The sequence below is a fragment of the Peromyscus eremicus genome, chromosome 7 (assembly GCF_949786415.1).
Source record: "Peromyscus eremicus chromosome 7, PerEre_H2_v1, whole genome shotgun sequence".
Lineage (NCBI taxonomy): Eukaryota > Metazoa > Chordata > Mammalia > Rodentia > Cricetidae > Peromyscus > Peromyscus eremicus.
In genome coordinates, this window is record NC_081422.1 from 113,583,120 (window position 1) to 113,607,754 (window position 24,635).

The 24,635-nt window shown below is 46.1% G+C and overlaps 1 protein-coding gene across 1 annotated transcript in view; it reads right to left on the minus strand.

Annotated features, from left to right (window-relative positions):
* Scn11a (sodium voltage-gated channel alpha subunit 11) overlaps positions 1-24,635 on the minus strand; it is a 72,303-nt gene that overhangs the window by 22,232 nt on the left and 25,436 nt on the right. The window contains exons 11-19 of the mRNA XM_059267179.1: positions 20,269-20,398; positions 18,577-18,815; positions 16,711-16,902; positions 12,241-12,597; positions 8,621-9,022; positions 6,933-7,040; positions 5,782-5,899; positions 4,689-4,843; positions 634-807 (exon numbers count right to left, since the gene is read on the minus strand). Coding sequence (XP_059123162.1) covers positions 634-807; positions 4,689-4,843; positions 5,782-5,899; positions 6,933-7,040; positions 8,621-9,022; positions 12,241-12,597; positions 16,711-16,902; positions 18,577-18,815; positions 20,269-20,398 — 1,875 coding nt within the window. The remainder of the gene's footprint in view (positions 1-633; positions 808-4,688; positions 4,844-5,781; positions 5,900-6,932; positions 7,041-8,620; positions 9,023-12,240; positions 12,598-16,710; positions 16,903-18,576; positions 18,816-20,268; positions 20,399-24,635) is intronic.

Genomic DNA, 24,635 nt, shown 5'->3' on the forward strand with positions numbered 1-24,635 from the left:
TGGTGGTTTCTCCCCAGGAAAAGTTAAGCTAACAGTGGTCCAGAGGAAGCATCAGAACATGCTCCTTATTATTAACTTTAGCACTATAGGCCTGGAGATGCGAAGCCCAGCATCACCACGAGTCTGTTCTACAACCTGAAGCTAGTTGTTAATCTTCTAAGCTTCAGGATCCTTTCTCTTTAATGTGGCAGGTATCATACAACACTGCTGAGCTCCCAACAACTACAGTGTGCATCGAACAAGATAACATAGGTGAACCTTCCTCTCCTACTTCCTAAACACCAGCACCAGAAAAATGGAAAAAGAAAATTAGTTGGAAGGAGAAGGAAACATGGGGAACGCCCGAAGTTCCTCTGGGTTTTCATCAGACACAAGCAGGGCTCAGAAAGAGAGAGGTGGAGGAGTGTCATCACGGAGATGGTTGGAGCAGTGTTTTTATGAAACTATGAGAGGCAGGGCCCGAGAGGACTGGACCACGGGTGGACAGATGACAGTTAGCAGTCAGTACTGTAACCGTGCACACTGTGATTTTGAGAGGACCAGTATGAGGACCACAGGAAAGGCAGCCCCCCCGACAGTCTCCTCTCCCATCCCTGTCCCAACCCAAACAGGGCGCAGAGACAGTAAACTTACGATTACAATGAGGAAATCGAGCCAGCACCAGGCACTGGTGAAATACTTCCGAAATCCAAAGGCCACCCATTTTAGAATCATTTCCAGAATGAAAATAAATGTGAAAATATTATCAGTACATCCTAGTAATTGACGAATTTTGGGCCGCGTGGAAATATTGGCATCTTCAAATATCTGAAAGAATAAAACACAGCCATAGGCCAGGTTGAATATTTGCAGAGTTCTTTCCTGACTTTGAAATTTTTTTTATATTTTATATGGATAAAAACTAGTTGGTATCTTGGTGATGAAGTTTTTGTATAAAAAGATTAAGGCAGATTTTTTTCCAGTAAAATGTATGCCTTGATTAAATAAATATGGAAAATTCCATGTCCATGTTTCTGTGACCCTGGTGACCTCACGGCATCTCCTCACTGGCCCCCTATGATGGCTGATGTCGTCAAGTGACTAGAATCTCTTAGGTGACACACCTCTGGGCATGTCTGAGAGAGTTTGTAGGCTAGATTACCTGAGGAGGGAAGAATCTCAACTATGGGTGGTTCCAGCCCATGGGCTAGCATCCTGAACTAAATAAAAGAGGAAAAGCAAACTGAGGACCACCATTGTCTCTCTGTCTGCTTCCTGACTATGGACGCAATATGACCATCTGCCTCACACTCCAGCTGCCATGACAGACTGTACCCTCCAAGTGTGAACCAAAATAAACCCGTTCTCTCTGTGGTGGTGAACTGTCAACACAGTTTTGTTGTTAATTTTAATAGACACAGTCTTCAGTCATGGACTGTACAGATCAGGTTGGCCTGTGGATGTGTCTGTGTCTGTAATCAGTAGTCTAGATTGCAATAATTAGTGTAGGAAGAGCCAGCCCACTGTGGCCAGCACCATTTCCTGGGCAAGGAGGGGATCCTAGATTGTATACATATAGCGTGGGTGCTAAGGAAGTATGGATGCATTCATCTCTCTGCTCTTGACTGAGGATGTAGCCTAGTGGGCCTAGCTGCTTCAAGTTCCTGCTTTGACTTCCCCACAATGATGGTCTATAACCTGGAATTATGAGCTGAGTAAATCCTTTTTCTTTAAAGTTGCTTTCATCAGGGCATTTTTATCGTAGCAACAGAAGTGAAACTAGACCATCCCCTTAAGTTGATTCTACTGGGTAGTTTCCACATCAGTGAGAAAGGTAACTAATACACCTCTAAATCTGAGTGTCTTCCTACATAATAGATTGCCACGTCATTTTCTGGGCTTCCTCATCCTTTCAACTGTTACCAAATGTATCTTTCCAAGTTTCCCAGAAATACCATGCCCTAGACCACCACTTTAACCATCCAGGTCCCCTTAACAACTGTATTCAGTGCCTTTCCATTGTGTTCCTAATTCTATACTCTATATCTCAGCAAGCCTGGAGTCCATTATCTCCCATGACTAACAGCCTTACCAATTCACACACACACACACACACACACACACACACACACACACACACACTACAGATAATATCATTTTGTGACTGTATTGTGACACACTAAAATAGAGAAGCTCTGGACCAAAGCTCTTGGTGAAAATTTGACTATCAAACATCCATTAAGTGTGATTATGGAAATGAGACCTGATGCTTTGAACCTACCTCCTCCATGCTACACCCAAACATTTCCCTCACCCACTCTGTGTGTGTGTGTGTGTGTGTGTGTGTGTGTGTGTGTGTGTGAGAGAGAGAGAGAGAGAGAGAGAGAGAGAGAGAGAGAGAGAGAGAGAGATTGAGATTCTTCGGGGCCAGTAGAGTTAGGTATGATCTATCATTTCAGCCTCTCTATAGTAAGAATGAAAGGAAGGAATGGGGGGGGTGGTACTAACCCTGCCCAAGATACTTAAGAAAACACTGAAAGTGGGCAGAAAATCGGTCCCATTTTAGGTACAAGGTAGGGCCACATCCTAAGGGGAAAAGAATTCAAAAGAATCCAACCAACTCACTTCCACATACCAAACTCAACTTTGACTAGAAAAAAAATGTCCTTATATTGTTTGGAAGTAAAATACCTCCCATAGGTTCTCATGTTTAATAATTGGTTCCCAACTAATCCACTGTTTTTTGTTTTTTGTTTTTTGGGGGGCATATCACTTTTTTTCTGCTTTCTGATCCCTGAGGTTGTGAACAGCAGCCTCGTGATCCTGCCGCCATGGTATCGGGCTGTTCCTACCTCCATGCCTTCCTCACCATGATGGGCTGCACCTTGAATTGTGAGCTAAATACAAGGCGAAAAGTCACTAACACAGCTCTTGTCTCTTCTCTGTCCTGCTGGCTCCTGCTCAGCCTTGGGAACTTGGCTGAGCTGACATTCTACAGGAAACTGCCCTGTTCCCATAAAGTTGGGTTGAGCACTGATCCTGCTCACTACCCTTCAGCCTCTCCTGCTCTGAGCCCATCACTTACAACTGTGGTGTGTAATCACATGGAGGCCAGAGACTTGTCTACATTACCTGCCTGTACAGGTACAATCTGGACAGCATTACAGACTCGTTTTCTCTTTTGAAAGCTTAGCTACAGCCAGCTAAGCAGGTCAGAGACATGCAACTGAGTTCCAAAGGTTCCCACTCATGCTAGCGACAGTTTTTAATAAGAGATACTTGATACTACTGTGCAATTGTCCAGACCCAACCTTCTCAGTGTCTAACAAGCCCACATCATCTTGGGAACTTATTACAGTGTAGGCTCTGATTCAGTGGTTCGGAAATGGCTCAAGACTCAGCATTCCAAACTAGCTTCCAATGATGTCATGGTGTTGGATGGGCTAGATCTTTCTCCTGGTGTCCTCTACATGACATGTTCTATAACGCTGTGCCCCGACTACACCTTCCTCTCTGAAAGCAGATTGAGAAGTAGGACTCTCTGCCTGCTGCTAGGTCTCTGGTCATGTCTTCTTTCCCTGCCACCACAGGGCATGTGTCTGTGGCCTTCTAACAGCCCCACTGCCTTCCTGCTGCTTGGCACCATTTACGAAATAATATAAATGCAACCATGCTATTCACGACACACAAGCAGTGGAGATGTAATTACCAAAGACTCACAACCAAAGTCCATTAGGGAAGTTCCCAGGACGGTTCTAGAGAAACTCACATTTTTGTTTGAGGAATAACTTGCACTACATGTGGAACATGGGGATTTATGCTGGTGCCAGCCCCTGAACTTGACCTGCAATCCTCCTCCCTTTCCCTTAGGATTACACACGTATAAAGCACTAGAGAGAAGGCATGGGACACAAGAAGGCACTTCTGTGGCATCTCTGTTACTACAGACTGACTGTGAAGCAATCTGTTACTCCAAATCAAGAAAGATTCTGTTTACTCGGCATGACAAACCATAACAATTTAGTGTCATGTTTGAGCCATTTCAAGGGGAGATACAAGACAGGAGAAGGAAGACGGGAAACTGAGGAAGAGGGGAGCTAAGGAAAAGGGAAATATGTAAGTGATAAGGGAAGCTGGAGAGAGGACGGGAGTGACTGGAGAGTGAAGAGAGAGCAGAAAGGTGCTGAGGACCCTGATTCCGAAGGCAGATAGACTCAGAGTTACTCATCAGCCTCACTGAGATTTACATCACACCTTGACCAGGAAAGATCATGAAAAGAACATAGCATCTTCTTGTCCCTTAAGGGACCACAAGTGATGGGAAATATTCAAGCAACTGGTTATATCCTCATCTGTTCCCTGCAGGCCTTCCCCTAACATCTTGTCTTAGGGAAATTAAGAGTAGAAACCGTCTGAAGTATGTGATACAGTGGAGATGTCTAGGAACCCTCCAGAAGTGGGAAGCAAGTGGGAAAGCCAAGTCCAAGGGCTAGACAAGAAAGTACTTTCAAACACTGGCCTGAGTTAACCCTCTCCAACAGGGAAGGCACCTTCACAGTGGGGGCTCGGACTCTAGACTTGTAAAACCCTGCTCACTAAGGCGCCATCTGTGAAGAGCTCACTTTGCTGTCCATTTCCCACAATCACAGTCACGATGCAGTGCCACCAGCTGCCCATTGGCCATTCATCTCCCCAGAGGCATCCTTTACCAGTGCTCCACTGCTCAGCAGGATGATAAAGATTATAAAGCTCTCAAACCAGCTGTGCTTCACGATTTGGTAGCAGGTTTTCCGAAGATTCCACCACACAACCCAGGGGGACTTTCTCTTGTCTGTTTTGTGGCATAGAAAATGACAACTGAGGCCTGAAAGGAATCATTTGTTGCATTAGTGCCTGGAGTGAATTGCATTAGTAAACCTCAGCTCATCACTTTATGTCCCTGGCCTTGTGAACTGTAGCTTCCCCCACCAGAGAGGATCTCTTTCCAAAGCCTGAAATCTGGACTCAGCTATAATGCCCAAAAGGAAGAGGTGAAGTGACAATGTGCCAGCTCTGAGCTTTGCCTGTTTCCACATGCCCTCTTGCACCCTCTCTTTAAAGGAGACAGCTTCAGGCTAGGCCATTGGTTCTCCAAGAAGGATGAGCCATATGTAGCAGAGCCAACTTGGTCATGCACTCAAGCTAAATCTGATGGCCCCTTCACTGATACCACTTACATAAACAAAGCCATCTACTTTTAGCAGAGTTGCCCAGCCAGGTCAACTGATGTGGAGGTCTATTTATTGTTGAATGCCATCAATGACTTGTGGTTATTAACTATGCCAAAATTGTGGGGTGGGGAGGTTATAACATACAGATAGTACCCAAAGGGTTTCAAGAAACTTGAGGGGAGGGCTTCCAAGGCTTTGTGGACTCAAGCCACACATGGAAGAACTTGATCAGTTATAAAGAGGTTTACAAGCAGCCTTTGCCCCCAACATAGGCACACCTTTATCATGGACCACACTGCCCTTCAAACTTCACTCCCCTTCTTCTCCATCCATTCTGACAGTGGATGTCCCAAGGACTCTACCAATTAGCTGTTATGTTGGCCCAGCTAGTTCTCCAGGAGAGCTTTCAGATATTCACACTGCTGGGCTGTGTGAATAGAGCATACCTAAACCAAGAGTCTCTTGAAATTCCCTCTGCCAGAATATAATAATCTAATAATACTAGTGACAGAAATGAGGCATCCATCTAAGCCACAAAGCTACAGAGAACACAAAGTCTCCTTAAACTATGTGTAAAAATATGGCCACTTACCTTTGGGCAAGCACCTGTCTGGCTGCCTTTTGGGGAGATCTGTTCTTGGTAAATTTCTAAAGACATCGTTCAGGTCAATCGTGCTGCATTCTGAGAGCACACTTGCAGCATCAGACTTCTGCACATCAGAACAGGGGAAGAAGGAGTCAGTTACCAAAACTCTCAGGCTAAAACCAACTAGGCAAAGGCTTCTAGATATAAGGATGTTAATAATATGCTATTCCTGTTGGAACTTTTTATTAAGTTCTCTATCAGCCTCACTTCAGGAGAGAATGATCTCGTCTCTCACAGCTAATAAGCAGCCAAGTATATGTGTACACAGTAGCTCAACCCTTCTCCCCTATAAATCATAACCCTAATAGGCTGCCAATTAGAGGGGTAGATAATAAAAAAACTACTGAGACTAATTTTCAGCTATCCCAACTCATAGAATAATAGGTTAGGCCAGTGGTTATGGCTGACTTAACCCTGTAGGAGACATTCCAGCAATGCCTAGAAACATATTTTTTTAAATAAAGGAGTGTGTGTGTGTGTGTGTGTGTGTGTGTGTGTGTGTGTGTGTGTGTATGTGTGTGTGTGTGTACAGGCCAGAGCACAATCTTGGATATTTTTTCTCAGGATCTGGGCATCTTGGTGTTTTTGAGACAGGGTCTCTCATTGATCTGGAGCTCACAGTCTAGCTGGCTACTGAGCCCCAGGGACCTTCCTACTTGTGCCTGGGATTACAAGCATCTACCACCATGCCTAGCTTCTCATGTGTTCTTGAGATCAGACTCGGGTCCCTGTGCTTGCAAGACAAGCAATCTGCCAACTGGTCCATCTCCCCAGAACTAGAGACAATTTTAATGTCACAACTAATGGGATGCTCCTGATATCTGGTGAATGGAGGCCAAGGATCACTACTGGCAGTCATCCTAAAGTTCACAGGAAAGCCCACCACAGTGATCCGTTGTCTTGCCCCAAGTGTCAACGTAGCAAAACTGACAGACCCTAGCTTACACCTTTGTTTGAGACTCAACCCTGGAAATCATGTCTTCACGCATTCTGCTGTTGTCCCACAAGACTACTCTATGGCATAAGCTAAGCTTATTCAAGGCTAAGCTGTGTGGAGGAGTCTCATGCTCCTCTCAACCATACCCTGGGAATATTACCTTCCGAGCACTCTTATGCAGGTCTTCTTCAGAGAACACTTCCATTTCCAAAACACCTGGATCATCTGGACTGGTGGGCTGCTTGGTCTCCAGAGGGACATCGCAGGTCTGACACACAAAGCCCAGAGTGGAGTTAATATTTCTCTGGACAGTTCACTTGACATGAAGAGAGTTTGAATTCTGCTCCTGAAAAACTCAACATGGAAGTATACTGGGAAAACTACTGAACAAAACAAAACCAGGAGTGTATTGTAAAGTTACACAATCAAAACAGTATGGCTCCAGTATAAGACTCATCCCATCCAATTAACTCAGAGATGAAATATCGCTGTGGGGTGGGGGTGGGAGATAGAGACTGTGTGTGTGTGTGTGTGTGTGTGTGTGTGTGTGTGTGTGTGTGTGCACGTGCGTGCACACATGTAGAGGCCTGATGTCTTTCTGAATCATTTCACCACCCTATTTTTGAGACAGAGTCTCTTACTGAGCCCAGAACTCACCAACTAGCTAGACTGGCTGGGCTGCAAGGGGCAGTGATCCCCAGTTCCAATCTCCCCAGTGCTCACATTACAGGCACTTACCACCATACCTGTTTTTGTTTGCTTGTTTTAATATGTGTGCTGGGGAATCTGAACTCAGGTCCAAACTCTTTACCCACTGAGCCCCCTCCCCAGCCGCAATATGGAGATTTAATATATTTTAAAATGCATCCATTCAACTCAATAGCTAACTAATAAATCACTTAATACATAATACTGGTATGTGTTGCCACAATTTAGTAAAAAGTAAAATTCACAATTACCTGATAGACCATAAAGAGTAAGAAAAATGAAAAGTAATTGAATACGGAGGGTTTCCTAGCAACTTAACGTGGTGTCAGGACAAAATCTAGAATCACCTGGGACATGAGTCTCTGAACATGCCTGCAGAAGGTTATCTCGATTGTGTTCATTGAGATGAGAAGACAGCCCACTATGGGTGGCACCATTCCCTAGCTAGGATCCTGGACTGTGTAAATGGAGTAGGAAGCTGAGCTGCAGCATGCATCACTCCCTGTCTCCTGACTGCAGATGTGATGTGAGCAGCTGCCTCAAGCGCCTGCTACCTTGATGGTCCCACCATGGTGAACTGTGAGTCAGAATAAACCTTCTCCTCTAAGTTGCTTTTGTCAGAGAATTATACCACAGTGACAGAAACAGACACTAAAACACATAGGAAACAAAAAAGAACAAAGGAAAATACAAAAAGACTACTTCATAAAAGTGGAAGGTTTGGTGTGATGATCTGTAAGGATATCTAAAAATGACGTGTGATGGCAAATCCTGGTATCAACTTTACTACATCAGAATCAGCTAAAATCCAAGAGTTGGTTAGTTAATCTATGAGGGATTTTCTGACATTCCGTATCATGTTGCAAACACGGTGCTCATTTGTGTACAGGCCAGAGCACAATCTTGGATATTTTTTCTCAGGATCTGGGCATCTTGGTGTTTTTGAGACAGGGTCTCTCATTGATCTGGAGCTCATAGTCTAGCTGGCTCCAGATACTTGGATTAGCCTGATATATCAAATAGCATATACATTTTATAGCCTAATATCCCTGAACAATACCTAGAACATGCTGGTGACAAGTGTCCTGTGGTGGCTGTATGTTTCAACCACATCTAACCTGAAGTGTGGACCTTCCATACCTGAATTTCAGCACCAGCCTGTGAGACTGGTGAGGCTCTGAGTTCACCACAGCATTCAATGTCATCCTCTTCCTCTGCAAGCGGGGCCAAGCGAGCCCCGTCGTGCCCAGTGTCCAAAGTCATTTGTGCATCAAACTCCTTCCAGGGCTTTGTATCCAGGGGGATGATGTCTTCATTCTCACTGTCAAAACTTCCTGGGATCTCTTTTGGCTTTGGTGAATTTTGCCTCCTACATTTCTTGCAGCAAAAATTCTGAAGCGTGTGCGCCACGAAGGCAAAGGCCCGACGGAACCGATCCAGGGCCAGTTGCACTTTGGTTTTCCTGGTCCCTCCTTCAGGGTTCCCATCCTTCTCCTCATTGCTGAAGGAATTGAGCAGCAAGGCAATGAAGAGGTTAAGCACCTGGAGTGGGGAATAAGGGAAACTTAGCAAAGGAAGAGGTGCTTGGAGTTCCTGGAACAGCCTTTCCCCACCCCCAGGCTCACATTCTAGTCAAATGAGACTTCCTGCTCTCTCCTCCGTAGGGACAAGATGAAGGCTGAAGAAGGAACAGAGACAAGACACACAGCAAATGCAAGTTAAGGAGTACAAGCATAGGAAAGGTGTTGAGGATGTCTTTCTGTATGCTGTGAATGTGTTGCTCTGATTGACTGATAAATAAAATGCTGATTGGCCAGTAGCTAAGCAGGAAGTATAGTATAGGTGGGATAGTATAGTATAGAGAGGAGAATGCTGGGAAGTGGAAGGCTGAGTCAGGAGATGCTGCCAGGCGCCGCCATGAGAAGCAAGATGTAAAGTACCGGTAAGTCACAAGCCACGTGGCAACTTATAGATTAATAAAAATGGTTTAATTTAAGATATAAGAACTAGATAGCAAGAAGCCTGCCATGGCCATACAGTTTATAAGTAATGTAAGTCTCTGTGTGTTTACTCGGGTCTGAGCAGCTGTGGGCCTGAGCAGAACTGGAGAAAACTCCAACTACAGAAAGGTGCATCCGGAAATCGTTACACTGAGAGAACCCAGACATGGAAAGACAAACACCACATGCTCTCTCTCTCACATGCAGGTCCCACTCCTAAAGTTTTGTAGATGGGTGCAGATGTGAGTGTGAGTGTGGATGTGGGTACTAGTCATGAAATAGAAAGGAAACTACAAGATGAAGGAAAGATAGGTGCTTTAAAGGTGGAAGTAATAATAGAATACATGTAACCTGGAAGCAGAAAGGGGGAGAGTACAACAGGAAGGGGGCCAGAGAAGAAGGCAACAAGAGCAAACCTTGTGGGTTAGGAAGACGACTCAACACTTAGAGTTCAAATCCCCAGAACCCACATAAATGCCAGATGGACTTTGCCCACCTGTGATTCCAGCCTCAGAGACAGCTGGGAAAGCTCTGGTGCAAACCAGGTAGCCAGAACAACCACATCTGTGAGCTCTGGAGCAAACCGGGTAGCCACACACCTGGGCATACATACACACATGTGAACATTCATACACACTCATGACACACCACTACACATGAAAATAAGAAAAAACCCAAGTTATATATGTAAATGTTACAATTAAATATGTTTTGTATAGTAATTAATTTTTTAATTTAAGATTTATTATTTTTTACTCCTGTGTGTGTGTGTGTGTGTGTGTGTGTGTGTGTGTGTGTATGTTTGTATATGTATGCAATGTGTAACCAGGTGCTTACAGATGCCCAGAAGGCATCAGACCGCCTGCAGCTGGAGCAACCAGATGGCTGTGAACTGCCCTTTGCCAAGAATTGCTTCGAGGGTTTAAACGGATCTGGTCCTCATCTCCAGCTTCACCAGGAGAACTCCTCTTCCCTGCACCTTCTCCAGCATCACAGTGGCCCACCGATCCTTTCTCAAGGCTCTCTTCCAACTCCCAAAAGTGATTTCCGGCTCTCCTGAACCTATGTCACCAGCTGTGCAGACCATTTATTGGGACCAAGTGATCTGTTTGGACAGTTACTTACGTCTGCCCCAAGGCCCCTACTTAGTTCTGAAGTTCCAAGCCCGAGGGTCCTTACATGTCTCTATCTCTTCACATCGTCACTGATATGCATCTAATTAGCCTCTCTGGTGATATCTAAGCTGCAGGGAAAGACTCAAGCTGCTTACACAGTAAGGAAACCCAACAGTCTAAGATGTCTGAAGAAAGAACAAGGGCCTGTTATAACCTGCAGACACATTAGTTCACATCATTACATAATGCTTCTAGGAATCATAGTCATGAGAAGACCCAGGGGGAGGGCCATTGTGTGTGTGTGTGTGTGTGTGTGTGTGTGTGTGTGTGTGTGTGTGTATTGTGTGTGAGAGGGGTATACAGGCCAGAGATCAACCTCAGGTTTTGTCCCTCTGAAGCCATCTACCTATTGTTTTGAATTTTGGAGACAATGTCTCTCCCTGGCCTGACTCTTACCAGCTAGACTAGGCTGGCTAACCAACAAGTCTTGGGGATCACCTGTCTCCACGTTTCCACAGCACTGGCATGGAAGGACCAGCCACCACACAAGGCTCTTCATTTACATTCATTCTGGGGTGGAATTTAGGTCCTTGTGTGTACATCAAGCATTTTCCCACATGAGTTCTCTTCCTAAGCCCTCTTGTGCACATTTTTAAGAATGAAAAGCCATTCCCATATTTCCCCAGTGGACATCTCTTTGTATCTTATCCACCAAATCAAGTCATGCAGCCTTCCCTTAGCCCAGTGATTCTCAGCCTGTGCTTTTGACTCCCACAGGGGTTGCATATCAGATATCCTGCATATCAGACATTTACATTATAATTCATAACAGTAGCAAAATTACAGTTATGAAGTAGCAACGAAATAATTTTATGGTTGGGGGTCAGCACAACATGAGGAACTGTATTGAAGGTCGTAGCATTAGGAAGGTTGAGAGCCACTGGCCTAGTCAATCACTGACCAAGAGAACATGGTTTCTATAAGCATCAGGGATAGATACCATGGTACGGCCAGTAAGCAATGTGATACACATGTCCCATGTGTTAGAGGTTTTGTCTCCTGTCGGTATCTTTATTGGGCCAAATTCAAAAGGATATTTTTTTCTGTTTTATTTTTATGTGCATGAGTATTTTGCCTGCATGTATGTCTGTTCACCACATGCTTGCTTAATGCCCAAGGAGTCCAGAAGAGGGCATCGGGTTCCTTGGAACTGAGTTACAGACAGGTGTGAGCTGCCATGTAGGTGCTGTGAATTGAACCCGGGTCCTCTGGAGGAGCAGCCAGTGCTCCTAACCAGCTAGCCATAGCAGGGCAGCTGCACACACAAACTCACAGCAGTTATGACAGTGTGTACAAACCTGTGCAAGCCTAAGCCGGACCAAATCCCAGCCTGGAGATGGGGAGGAAACATGAAGTCCCACCCCTACCCAAGGAGATACGAGTAATTGACAGCTGCCGGGAGAGGGTCAGTTTTCTTTAAAAGTGTTGCTCCTGGGAAATTAACCACACTTCAGTGGAAGGCCACACATCCAAGAACATGGGCAGTGCAAACTGGACTTGATGGGTTAAAAGAAAAACGATGCATGGGAGGGAGGGTGAAAATGATCAACACATACTGAATGGAAAGAAAACCTAAGTGACTCACCACAAGCTTTCCGACCACCATGATCGACACAAAGACAATGACACACAGTGGAGAGCCTTTCATCGCCTGCATACATTCCCACATGTTCTCGATCCATTCCCCGCAGAGGATGCGGAACACCACCAGGAAGGAGTGGTAGCAATCTCCCATGTGCCAGCGCCGCATGCACTGTTTCTGTGCAGTACAGGAGGTCTTATTGAAGGTGTTGCCAAAAAGCTGCATGCCAATCACGGAGAAAATGAAGACCACAATGCTCAGGACCACCGTCAGGTTTCCAAGCGCACCCACAGAGTGGCCGATGATCTTAATGAGAGTGTTTAAAGTGGGCCAGGATTTGGCTAACTTGAAGACTCTCAGCTGTGAAAATAGATAACAAAAAGGGAAGGAAAGTTACACATCCAGGGAGCTCATCTAGACCTGTGCTCACACATCCAGGGAGCTCAACTAGAGCTATGCTCACACATCCAGGGAGCTCATCTAGAACTGTGTCACACATCTAGAGAGCTCATCTAGACCTGTGCTCACACATCCAGGGAACTCAACTAGAGCTATGCTCACACATCCAGGGAGCTCAACTAGAGCTGTGTCACATATCCAGGGAGCTCATCTAGAGCTGTGTCACACATCCAGGGAGCTCATCTAGAGCTGTGCTCACACATCCAGGGAGCTCATCTAGAGCTGTGCTCACACATCTAGAGAGCTCATCTAGACCTGTGCTCACACATCCAGGGAGCTCAACTAGAGCTGTGTCACATATCCAGGGAGCTCATCTAGAGCTGTGTCACACATCCAGGGAGCTCATCCAGAAAGCAAGTGACATTTCTCGACCAGGGCAATTAGGACTTTCAAAACTGGTCACATCCACTTGGGACATAGTCATCAGCTTCCTATCTAAAATACTAATTTTTCATTTAAATCTCTTTTTTATCTTTTTATTCTATATGTATGGGTCTTTGCCTGTATGTGTCCTGCATGTGTGAAGTATTGGAGGAGGCCAGAAGAAGAAGTCATGTCCCCTCGGACTGGAATTATAGACAGTTATGGACCACCATGTGGGTACTAGGAATTGAACCTGCATCCTCTGGAAGAGCAGCCAGTGCTCCTAACTACTAGGCCATCTCTCTAGCTCCTACTAAAATCTTTTAAAAATTATATTTATTCATTTTATTGTGGAAAGGGGGACACACACATCTGATGGCTGTCTTAGTTGGCCTCAGCTTTTGTCTGAGGAAAGCTCCATTGAAGGATTGTCCAGGTCAGATTGAACACATCCACTGTGGGCAGCATCATCCCTACACACGTGAGTGCCATGGGATATCTTTCTATACACTGTAAATATATGTTGTTCCCATTAATTAATAAATAAGCTGCTTTGGCCTATGGCAAGACAGCTTAGAGGCAGGCAGGAAATCCAAGGAGAGAGACAGGAAAGAGGAAGGCAGAGGAGAGAGAGAGAGAGAGAGAGAGAGAGAGAGAGAGAGAGAGAGACTCCAGCCATTACCGAAGGCACAGCAAGATGTCAGCAGACCATGGCCAGGTGGCAACATATAGATTTATAGAAATGGGTTGATTTAAGATGAAAGAGCTAGCTGGCAAGCATGGGGTGGGGGAGAAACTTCTGGCTATAAGTGGGCCTGTGCTATGTAAGAAAACCAGATTACCATGGATCTGTGAGCTAGATGGCCAGTAAGTAGCATCCCTCCATGGTTTCTGCTCTGATTCCTTTGCCGTGAGTGAGTTCCTGCCCTGACTTCCCTCAATGATGGACTATGACCTGGAAGTATAAGTCAAATAAACCCTTTCCTCACCTAAGTAACTTTGGGTCAAAGTGTTGTATCACAGTAGCAGAATAAAACGAGAACACAGGTTTTTGCACAAATTCTAAATTGTCTTATAATAAAAACCTGGAGTCAGATATTGGGGTAAATGCTGAAAGATCAGAGGAAACAAGCCACAGCCACTTCTCACCTCGCCGACTCCTCAGCTGATCCTGTCTCAGACTGAATCCTCAGACTGAAAGCCTCTGAGTCCTCAGCTGGAAGGCTCTAGTTCCTGTCTCCTCACACCTTACATGCCTTTCTCACCCAGCCATTTCACTTCCTATCTCAACCTTCCTAGTGCTAGGATTAATGGTGTGTGTGCTTCCCTAGTGTCGGGGTTAAAGGTGTGTGCCACCACTGCCTGGCTGTTTCTCCCCTAGACTGGATCAATCTCATGTAGCCCAGTGTGGCCTTGAACTCACAGACCCAGACAAATCTCTGCCTCCCGAGTGCTAGGATTAAAGGTGTGTGCCACCACTGCCTGACCTCGGTGTTTAACTCTGGCTGGCTCTGTCCTCTGATCCTCAGGCAGATTTTATGAGAGTACACAATGTATCACAAGAGGTCAAAGCACAGCTTGCAGAAGTCAGTTCCCCTTCTACCACGTGCGGCCCAAGGATCAAACTCAGGACACTGGGCTTGGCAGCAGGCACCTTCACCCCAGCTGAGCCGTCTCACTAGCCCTACATTTTTATTTTAAAATAGCAAATGCCTTGTTCTGGGGCTGGAAAGACTGCTCAGTGGTCAAGAACTTGTGCTGCTCTGTAGAGAATGGTAGTCCAGATCCCAGCACCCACACCGGGCGCCTGGCATCCAGATCTGATGTTGCCTTCTGGTCTCCCAGGCACCTGCATACATGTGGCATGCATTCAGACACACACGTACACATACATAAAACTTTTTAAAATTGTTTTTAAGAAATCAACCTTAACTAGATAGTTATGGTGGCACACACCTAGAATCTCCAGCCTTGGGAAGACTGGGAATTTGAGGCCAGCCTGGGCTACCCAGGGAGGTGGATATATGCAAATTTTGAATATATGTAATTAAGGTTAGATGGATTAGTCCAAGATAGTCATTGAACCCACTCAAGAATTTTTTTCTATTCAGAATGTTAAGCTACACAATGAAATAAGAAGGGGGGCCGGGGCCAGGTGTAGTGGCACACATCTTTAGCTTGGGAGACAAAGGCAAGTGGATCTGTAGGAGTTCACAGCCAGCCTGGTCTACATGAGTTCCAGGACAGTCAGGGCTACAGAGTGAGACCCTGTCTCAAAAAGAAAAGAGTAGGGAGAATAAGCAAGAAAAGTGGGGAAGTGGGAGGAGGGGGGAAGGGAGGAGGAGGGGAAGGAAGGAAAGGGAGGGGAGGGGTAGAGGAGAGGAGGGGGAGAGGAAGGGGGGGAGAGGAAAGGAGAGGAGAGGGAGAGGAGAGGAGGAAGGGAGGGGAGGGGATGGGGTGGGGGAGGAGAGGGAAGGAGGAGAGGAGGAGGAGAGGGGAGGGGGAGGGGAGAGGAGGGGGAGAGGAAGAGAGGGGAGAGGAAAGGAGGGGAGGGGAGGGGAGGGGAGGGGGACAGGTGAAATGCTCAGGATAACGGCACTTCCTGCCAAGTCTTACAACCTGAATTTGAGCCCCAGGATCTGCAGGGTAGAAGAGCGTCATCAACTCTGCAAGCTGTCCTTTGACCTCCATTTGTGCACACTGCATGCACACCCACACACATGCACACCCACACACATGCACACCCACACACATGCACACACCCCCATGTGCACACCCACACACATGCACACCCACACACATGCACACACCCACACACATGCACACACCCACACACATACACACACCCACACACATGCACACCCACACACATGCACACACCCACACATATGCACACCCACACACATGCACACACCCACACACATGCACACCCACACACATGCACACACCCACACACATGCACACACCCACACACATGCACACACCCACACACATGCACACACCCACACACATGCACACACCCACACACATGCACACACCCCCATGTGCACACCCACACACATGCACACCCACACACATGCACACACCCACACACATGCACACCCACACACATGCACACACACACACATGCACACCCACACACATGCACACCCACACACATGCACACACACACACATGCACACACACACACACATGCACACACCCACACACATGCACACACCCACACACATGCACACACCCACACACATGCACACACCCACACACATGCACACCCACACACATGCACACACCCACACACATGCACACCCACACACATGCACACACACACACATGCACACACCCACACACATGCACACACCCCCATGTGCACACCCACACACATGCACACCCACACACATGCACACCTACACACATGCACACCCACACACATGCACACACCCACACACATGCACACCCACACACATGCACACCCACACACATGCACACCCACACACATGCACACACACACACATGCACACCCACACACATGCACACCCACACACATGCACACACACACCCCACATGCACACACCTCCACGTGCATACACCCACACACATGTGCAATAAAAATAAGTTTAAAACGGAAAAACAAAACGGAAGAAAGCGACTTACCACTCTGAAGGAAGCCAAGAACCTGCGATTTGAGCGACTGTTGTTATCGGACAGGCTGTTGAGAAGCACATCAGCGAGACTCACAAGGGCAACAACGCTGTCAAAGATGTTCCAGCCGTGGCGGAAGTAGTGGTAAGGGTCCAGTGCGACAATCTTTAGACACATTTCTGCCATGAAAATCCCAGTGAAAACCTGCAAGGGACAAAGGAGACTCCTGCTGAAGGGTGGCCTGAGGGACCAGAGCAGTTGAGAAGAGATCATTAAGTTAGCGTGGCTGCTGCGGCCCCTGAGGTCCAGGCACACAGCTGCAGGCACCTCACTGTACTACCGTTGCTGCACCCACAGGGAGGCACTAAAAGCGGGGCCTCTGACTGCTGAGGCATGGCTGCACCCTGGAGACCCACACTCTGCCTCCAGCTACATTTCTGCTTTAAACTACTTTTATTAATTTCTTAAGTTATCATACAGAGCAGTGAGTTTGATGATGACATTTTTGACACACGCATGCCATTAGACTCTTCTTGTTCCTCCTCCTCACGGCCCTCCCCCATTCCTCCTGTTCTCTCTCGCTATCCCCACCCCAAGAAAATACATAAACTGGAGAGTTTCCTTATTATAACATTTTAAAAGTATGTATTGCTTTTTCAGTTAGAGAAATGAAACTTTACAAGGAAAAGACTGGATATTCTGGTAAGATTTCAATCCATTAATCCATTAGCTAATTAGAGTAAAGCAGCCACTGACTAATTGTGTGTTGTATCTGATACATGAGAGACTCGTCTTCCCTTGAGGAAAGAAAGATGCCTCCCGCAGGAACCGTGAATGAAAGTGAGCAATTGTTCAAAGTTCAGCCTCCTCCCTATCTTAAATTTTCCATTTTAAACCGAGACTCGATCTGTTCAGTAAGAACCAGTGACTCACACCCAGGAAGTCCCCACCCCCTCTCCCCCAAACAATTAATACACTTTCAGGAACACGACCCTCCCAATCCGCAGGCCTGGTTCATCTTCCTGAGAATTCACCTACGAATCAAAGCTGCATTGTTTTATGACAACGGTGTCCCCAGTAACACAGGGGCCGTGGAGGTCATTGCTATGAGTCTCTGGAGATGGTTCACATTTTCTGTTTTTGTGGGAGGAGGGGAATGTTGTGAGACAGAGTCTCATGTAGCCCAGGCTAACACTGAATTTGCTATATGACTGAGGATAACCTTGAACTTATGATCCTCCTGCCTCTACCTTCTGAGTGCTGGGATCACAGACATGCATCACCACACCTAATTTATGTGGTGTTGAGGATTGAACCGAGGGCTTCATTCAGGCTAGGCAGGCACTCTACCAACTGAACTACATCCCCAGCCCAGGTTAGCATCTTCTGAATTTTTCTTTTTTTTTGTTTTTGTTTTTGTTTTTGTTTTTGTTTTTGTTTTTTGTTTTGTTTTGTTTTACAAGACAGGGTTTCTCTGTGTAGCTTTGCGCCTTTCCTGGAGCTCACTTGGTAGCCCAGGCTGGCCTGGAACTCACAGAGATCCGCCTGGCTCTGCCTCCCGAGTGCTGGGATTAAAGGCGTGCGCAACCACCGCCCAGCCAACTTCTGAATTTTTCAAACACTCACAATGCTACTTTTAGTATTGTCTACTATGGCTTCTACATGGCTAAAGAGACCTTACCATGCTAGAAGGTTAAACTGAGGTCCAGGGAAAACCACAGAGGCAACCTGAGCAAAAACTCAGACCCAAAGTCACCTTCTGCCTTTATTCCATTTACAGGAACCAAGGTTATGGTTTGGTTATGTTACTGAAAATGCTTATACTTCAACAGAGTTATGATTCAAGATTCTTTATGCTTTGCAAGAGCTTAAAATTACCCAGTTTCCTATTTTCAGTAGATTTACAAAAGCGTCATCCATGTTGTGGTGTTCCATGGCCAGGAAGACGGTGTTGATTATGATGCAGATGGTGACGGCCAGCTCAGTGAAGGGGTCTGTCATCACGGTCCTCAGGACCTTCTTTATGCACAGCCACCGAGGGCTACAGTCCCACACCAGGTACTTAGATGCCAAGTTTTTCCCACATGGGAGACAAGGCTCCTGGGATCTTTCTTGTTCTGGAAGAGAATGGAAGGATGGGTAAGGTGTTTGCCTGACCCAGGCCAGCTGCCCTCCGCCTGCGTCCGCCCCTCCTCCCTCTTCCCCAGGGTTTTTTGAGACAGGTGGCTAGTCATCAGGTCACAGAGGAGATAATCTCTGCAGACAGCTAGAAGGCTGCAAAGTCAAGTATATCAGACACAGATGCAGAGGCCACACAGATTGGCTACAAGTCCATGGGAGAGACAGAGGTAGCGTAGACTCTGCTCCTAAGAGAGTGCACAGTAGTGGCTATAACTGCACCAGGGGTGGCCGGAGCTTCAGAGAAGAAAAGGTCAGGGAAGGGTAGGACAATTGAAAGTACGTGATGGCTAATGTCGATGGTCAGTTTGGCAGGATCTAGAAATACCAAGGGCACGAACCTCTGGGCATGTCTGTGAAGAAATTCCCTAGATTAACAGAGTTGGGGAGACCTACCTTAAATGTAGAGGGCACCATTTCACAGCGGAGGCTTGGATTAAATGAAAGAAATCAAGAACACTAGCAATCCCCTCTCTCTCTCTCTCTCTCTCTCTCTCTCTCTCTCTCTCTCTCTCTCTCTCTCTTTCCCTCCCTTCTCCCTCCTCTCATTCCCTCTCTCCCCCTCCCTCCCTTCTTTCTTCCCTCTGTCTCTCCCTCCGTCCCTCCCCGTCCATCTTGACTACAGTCACAATGTGACTAGTTGCCTCTCATTCCTGCCTCCATGACCTCCTCATCAGGATAGAGCTCTTCAACTATAATCACAAAATAAACCTTCCTTTCTTCCTTAGGCAGCCTTTGTCAGGTTATTTTGTTGCCAAAATGAAAAAAAAGCAAAAAACAAACAAACAAAAAAAAACCACACAGGCACTCTGTCCGCTACTTAAGCTCAGGCCCTTAGGTACCTGCACCCCTAATTTGCTGGATTCCATTTCAGGGACTTGCAAAGGCCAACTATGGGCATATAATTATTCAAAAGTGCTAAAGGGCCCGTACACTCCCAGCCTTTCATGGTCTTGAGCATCTATCTATCCCTTGCCTGGGGCTCCACTGCTTGCTGTTAATCAGGGCTAGCAAAGGGTCTTGGCTCAACTATATGGCTTTCTTTGGCCCATACCAGATTCCTGGCTCTAAATTTGATAACCACTACCGCTTCCTGGCAAAGTCTTGAGTGCTCTGTTTTTGGCTGACTGTTGTCATTCAGACCTCCTGAGGCCGCCCAGCCAGTGTGTGAGGGGCTGTCTATACTCTCCAGCCAGGGGCCCAGCTGGGGTCAGGGGAGCATAACTCTCAGGGAGGACCATTTCACTCCAGCCACATTGCTGACATGCTCCTGAGACACGAGGGGTCTCTCCGCAGTATGGCACAGTGGGCTGGTTCCCAAGAAACCTCCCCTGTGAGGGGCTTCTGGAGGGATGTAAGTAAGTCAGGCTTTCCTTCCATGGGAGAACTTACCCTGCATGGTTATGGTCAAGATGCTGACGGCACTCAGCGCCCTCTGCCTGTGGAAGGGATCTACGTGTTCATCAAAGAGGTCCACTGGCAAGTTCTGCGACAGGCGCTTGGTCTGCTCAAGGAGCTGTGGCTGTAAGAGAAAGCACAGCGGCCTTCTAAAGGCAGGAGTTGACACTCCCCGAATTTCATAAAGACGTCAAATGAAGATGCTGAGCACTTGTACAGAGAGAGCGCTCACTGTGTCTTCACAGCATGTTAGATGTCCAGTTTTCTTTGCCCATGTGGAACAGACCAGAGAAAGGGGATTTGGCCCTTCGCTGTCCTTATACACGTGCATTTCTGGAGTCTGGCCTTATGTTTTACAGTTTATTCACTTTCAACAAAGAGCAAACAAAATACTCTCTACCTTAATGATAAGAATAACTTTGAAGGATTAATAAAATACTAGCATAATTTTTAAAAGAAGAATAATTTTTACTAGTAAGCATCACCCATATCTCAATTCTGTGTATCACATGACCTACTCAGTATCTTTGCTAGGATGGCCCATGGGCACCTCAACACTTATGTATCCAAACGGAACTGGCCACCTTTTCTACCTCCGAAGTACGTCTTTTCTTGTCTCAACAAATCACCAACTTTAAGCCACAAGCCTGGAGTGCACTCCATTCAACTCATTCACCAGGCATCACCTTCTCACTTCATCAATGCTTTTTGATATTTCCTATTAATTTGAACACTCCCTCCCAGAAGGAGGGAGACTCCTAAGACTCAGAAAGCTAAGGAAGCCCTCAAGATTCGTGAGATTTGGAAAATTAAAAGATCCACAAGGCCAAGTCATGAGGATGTAAAACATTTTACTTTGCAAGTGTATGTGTCAGCTGAGTAGAGTAGCTGCGAGAGGACAACTTGAAGCGACTGGGTCTCTCCCACCCCACTACTGGGTGGATGTCGAGGATTAAAGTAAGGTCGCAGACTTAGGAGCACATTCCCTTACCCCAGGAGCCATCTCACTTGACCTGCTTCCATGAGACTGTAAAAGCAGTAGACAGTTGCTGGAGAAAGCAGACTCTGGCTGACTGGACACAGCTGTGCATAGACGTCTGGGTATTTAACTTTTGGGAGTCATCACGCATGCTGGGGAGGGATTTTCAATGATACAGGTGTGTTTTCATCCCCCAATGTGCCTATTACACACCCCAATAAAATCACTGGGTCACCAAGCTAGGCTTGGATGGAATTCTTTCTTTGAACTGTCACTGATGCCCTACCTGGGTGAGGAGATGTTTTATTCTCCACAGGAAAAGTTACACATTGCTCCAGCCTCATGCAAGCTGCTGCCACCTTTTGCTTGGGGTTACTGTGGCAACGTCTTAATTGGTTTCCTCTAGTCTCTCCTCCAATCCCCTCTCTTTGATGTGTTTGGCTTGTTGAAAAAGAACTTAGAGTTTCAGACAGAGAGCTTTAAATCATATAACTAGGCTCAAACATACCTTCATTAGTCAAAATAGCAGCTATTATAGTCAACATGTTTTTGCCAACAAGAACTAAGTTTGTCTATCCAAATAGCATACAAATCCTTGCTTTGGGGTTCCATGGACTCTCAGAAAGCCTTCTCTGCATCCTGCTGACTGTGGAATTGTGTTCCCTGCAAAAAGTTGTCAAGATGCTTGAAGACATGATAGAAGGTTGGTGAGATCAGGTGAATGCGGCAGATGAGACAAAATTGATTCCCTATTCACTGAACTTTTGAAGGCTTGGTTGTGTGGTGTGTGTTCAGGCTTTGTAGTGGGAAAGAACTGGCCCCTTGCTGTTGGTCCATGCCAGCTACAGGTGGTGTGGTTTGGGGTGCACCTCCTCTACTGAGCACACCCCTCACATGTGATGTCGTTGCTTCAGGAAATGAGACTGGCGGCAGACCACCAAAGAGTGCCCAGGACTTTTTCTGAAGTAGGCTTGGTTTTTGAAAGTGCTTTGTCATAACCAGTCACTGCTGGATGTTGTATGTATCTGGTCCTCGGATGTCACAGTTCAGTAGAGAAATGGTCTGTTATTGTATAACATGAGTTCAAAACATGTTTTTTAGATTTTCAGTCAGCTCATGAGGCACCCACTGTTGAGTTTTCCCAGCTCTCCAATGTGCTTCAAATGTCAAGTGACCTCAAATGGCCCCTGTTGAGTCCACTGACAACTTCTCAAGTTGGAAAAGGAGGCTCTTTGATGGTTGCTGCCCGTCAACCACTGCCAGCTCCGGTGGCTGGCCACCATGCCCTTCATCTTCAAGCCTCTTGTCTCCTTTGCAAAACTTACAAGACCTGCACTGTACAGTCACTAGAAGTCTCTGGGCCAGTCACTGATGTCATGAGTCGTCTCTGCTGCTTTGTGACCCATTTTAAAGTCAAATAAAAAAACCACTCACATTTTCATTTTGTCTAACTTTGTTTCCACCGTGTAAGGCAGAGACTCTCCACCTGTGGGTTGCTACTGTTAATACTCTGACCCGCCCCTTGAAATCCCACTCCCTTGGCACCACCCTGTGTCCTGACGCAAAAGCTTCATTCTAAGGAAAAACTCCTCCCCTTCCTCTCTCTCTTTCACTTTTCCTCCATCAAGGTTTGCACCCTGGACCTCTCTCTCTTCTTCTTCTCTCTCTTTCTCTCTGTCTCTCTCTTTCCTATCTTTCTCTTCATCTCTCTATTATAATAAACTCTCCACATGGATGCAGCATCTAAGTTGTGAATTACTGGCCGCAGCCATCATGCCCGCATGACATGAATCTGCCCATCCCACTGCTGCATCTGTCTAGCATATTTCCCTGTATGCTCAGGATACCCTCGAGGGTCCTCCTGCACAATAATTCATAACAGCTACCCCTTTGAGGGGTTGAATGACCCTTTCACAGAGGTCACCTAAGACCATCAGAAAATACAGATATTTACAGTATGATTCATAATAGTAGCAAAATTACAGTTATGAAGTAGCAACAAAAATAATTTTATGGTTGGGGGCTACCACAGCATGAGGAACTATTAAAGGGTCGCAGCATTAAGAATGTCGAGTATTGATATAAGGTAAATATAAAGTACATAGCAAGCAATAAGTCATTAGCAAGAAAACAAAGCAGGAAATGAGCATTAAAATGATGTATAACTAGCCAGGCAGTGGTGGCGTAGGCCTCTAATCCCAGCACTCAGGAGGCAGAGACAGGCAGATCTCTGTGAGTTCAAGGCCAGCCTGGTCTACAGAGTGAGATCCAGGACAGGCTCCAAAGCTATACAGAGAAACCCTGTCTTGAAAAACCAAAAGGGAAAAAAAGATGTATAACAAATCTTTCCTTCTTAAGATTATATTCCAATAACAAGCAATAAATTTCAACAAGGCAAAATCACAGTTACTATTTTATCAACCTACATCCAGGATTTCAAAAACATACATCTCCAGCTGGGCCTGGTAGTGCATGCCTTTAATCCCAGGACTCAGGAGACAGAGGTAAATGGATCTCTGCAAATTTGAGACCAGCCTGGTCTATATAGCAAGCTCCAGGACAGCCAGAGCTACGTAGTGAGACCCTGTCTCAAAAAAAAAAAAAACAAAAAAAAACCCAAAAAAACAAAAAAAAACAAAAACAAAAACATATCTCATTCTCTTGCTTAAAACCCTTCACAGCTTCCTACCTCTTACCTCAGCATGAAGACTGAATGAACTCCTTGGCTTGGTTTTTCAGACCTTTTGTGATTGCTCCATCTTACCAAGCTGGACTTGCCATTGTCCCCTAAACACACAGGCACACACACATTCACGCATTCATGTGTACACACATACATGCACATGCATACATACATACAAGTGCACACACACATGTGCACACACATGCTTTTAAATGGGCCATGTTCTCCTGCTCATCTTTGCTTCCAGGCCTTGGCATGCACCGCTTTCTCCACTGGCAACACCTGTTCTTCCTTTTGCCTGGTGAATCCTACTTAGCTTAGACATCACTCTCCTGAGAATCTTTTCTGATTTGCTTCTAATTTGCTATTCTTCCTCCAGCTCCAGTTATGATGGTTTGTGTCAAACAGATCCTGTTGGTTGCCTAACACATATGTCCCAGGGCCCCACCTCAAATACTTCCTCTCATAACCGCAAACCCCCCAGTCCCATTACACAGCAAGTCAAAAACACAGCACAATCATGATCCCCAGTTTCTAGCAATCTGTAACCAATGATGGGCCAAAATTAACATATCTATAATTCAATATAAAAATAAAACAGATACAGATATAGATGACAGACAGATAGATATTCTCAAGCACCCTAACTCCACGAGTTTTAACCTCCAGCTACCCTAGGTGGTAGTGGCTCCATAATGT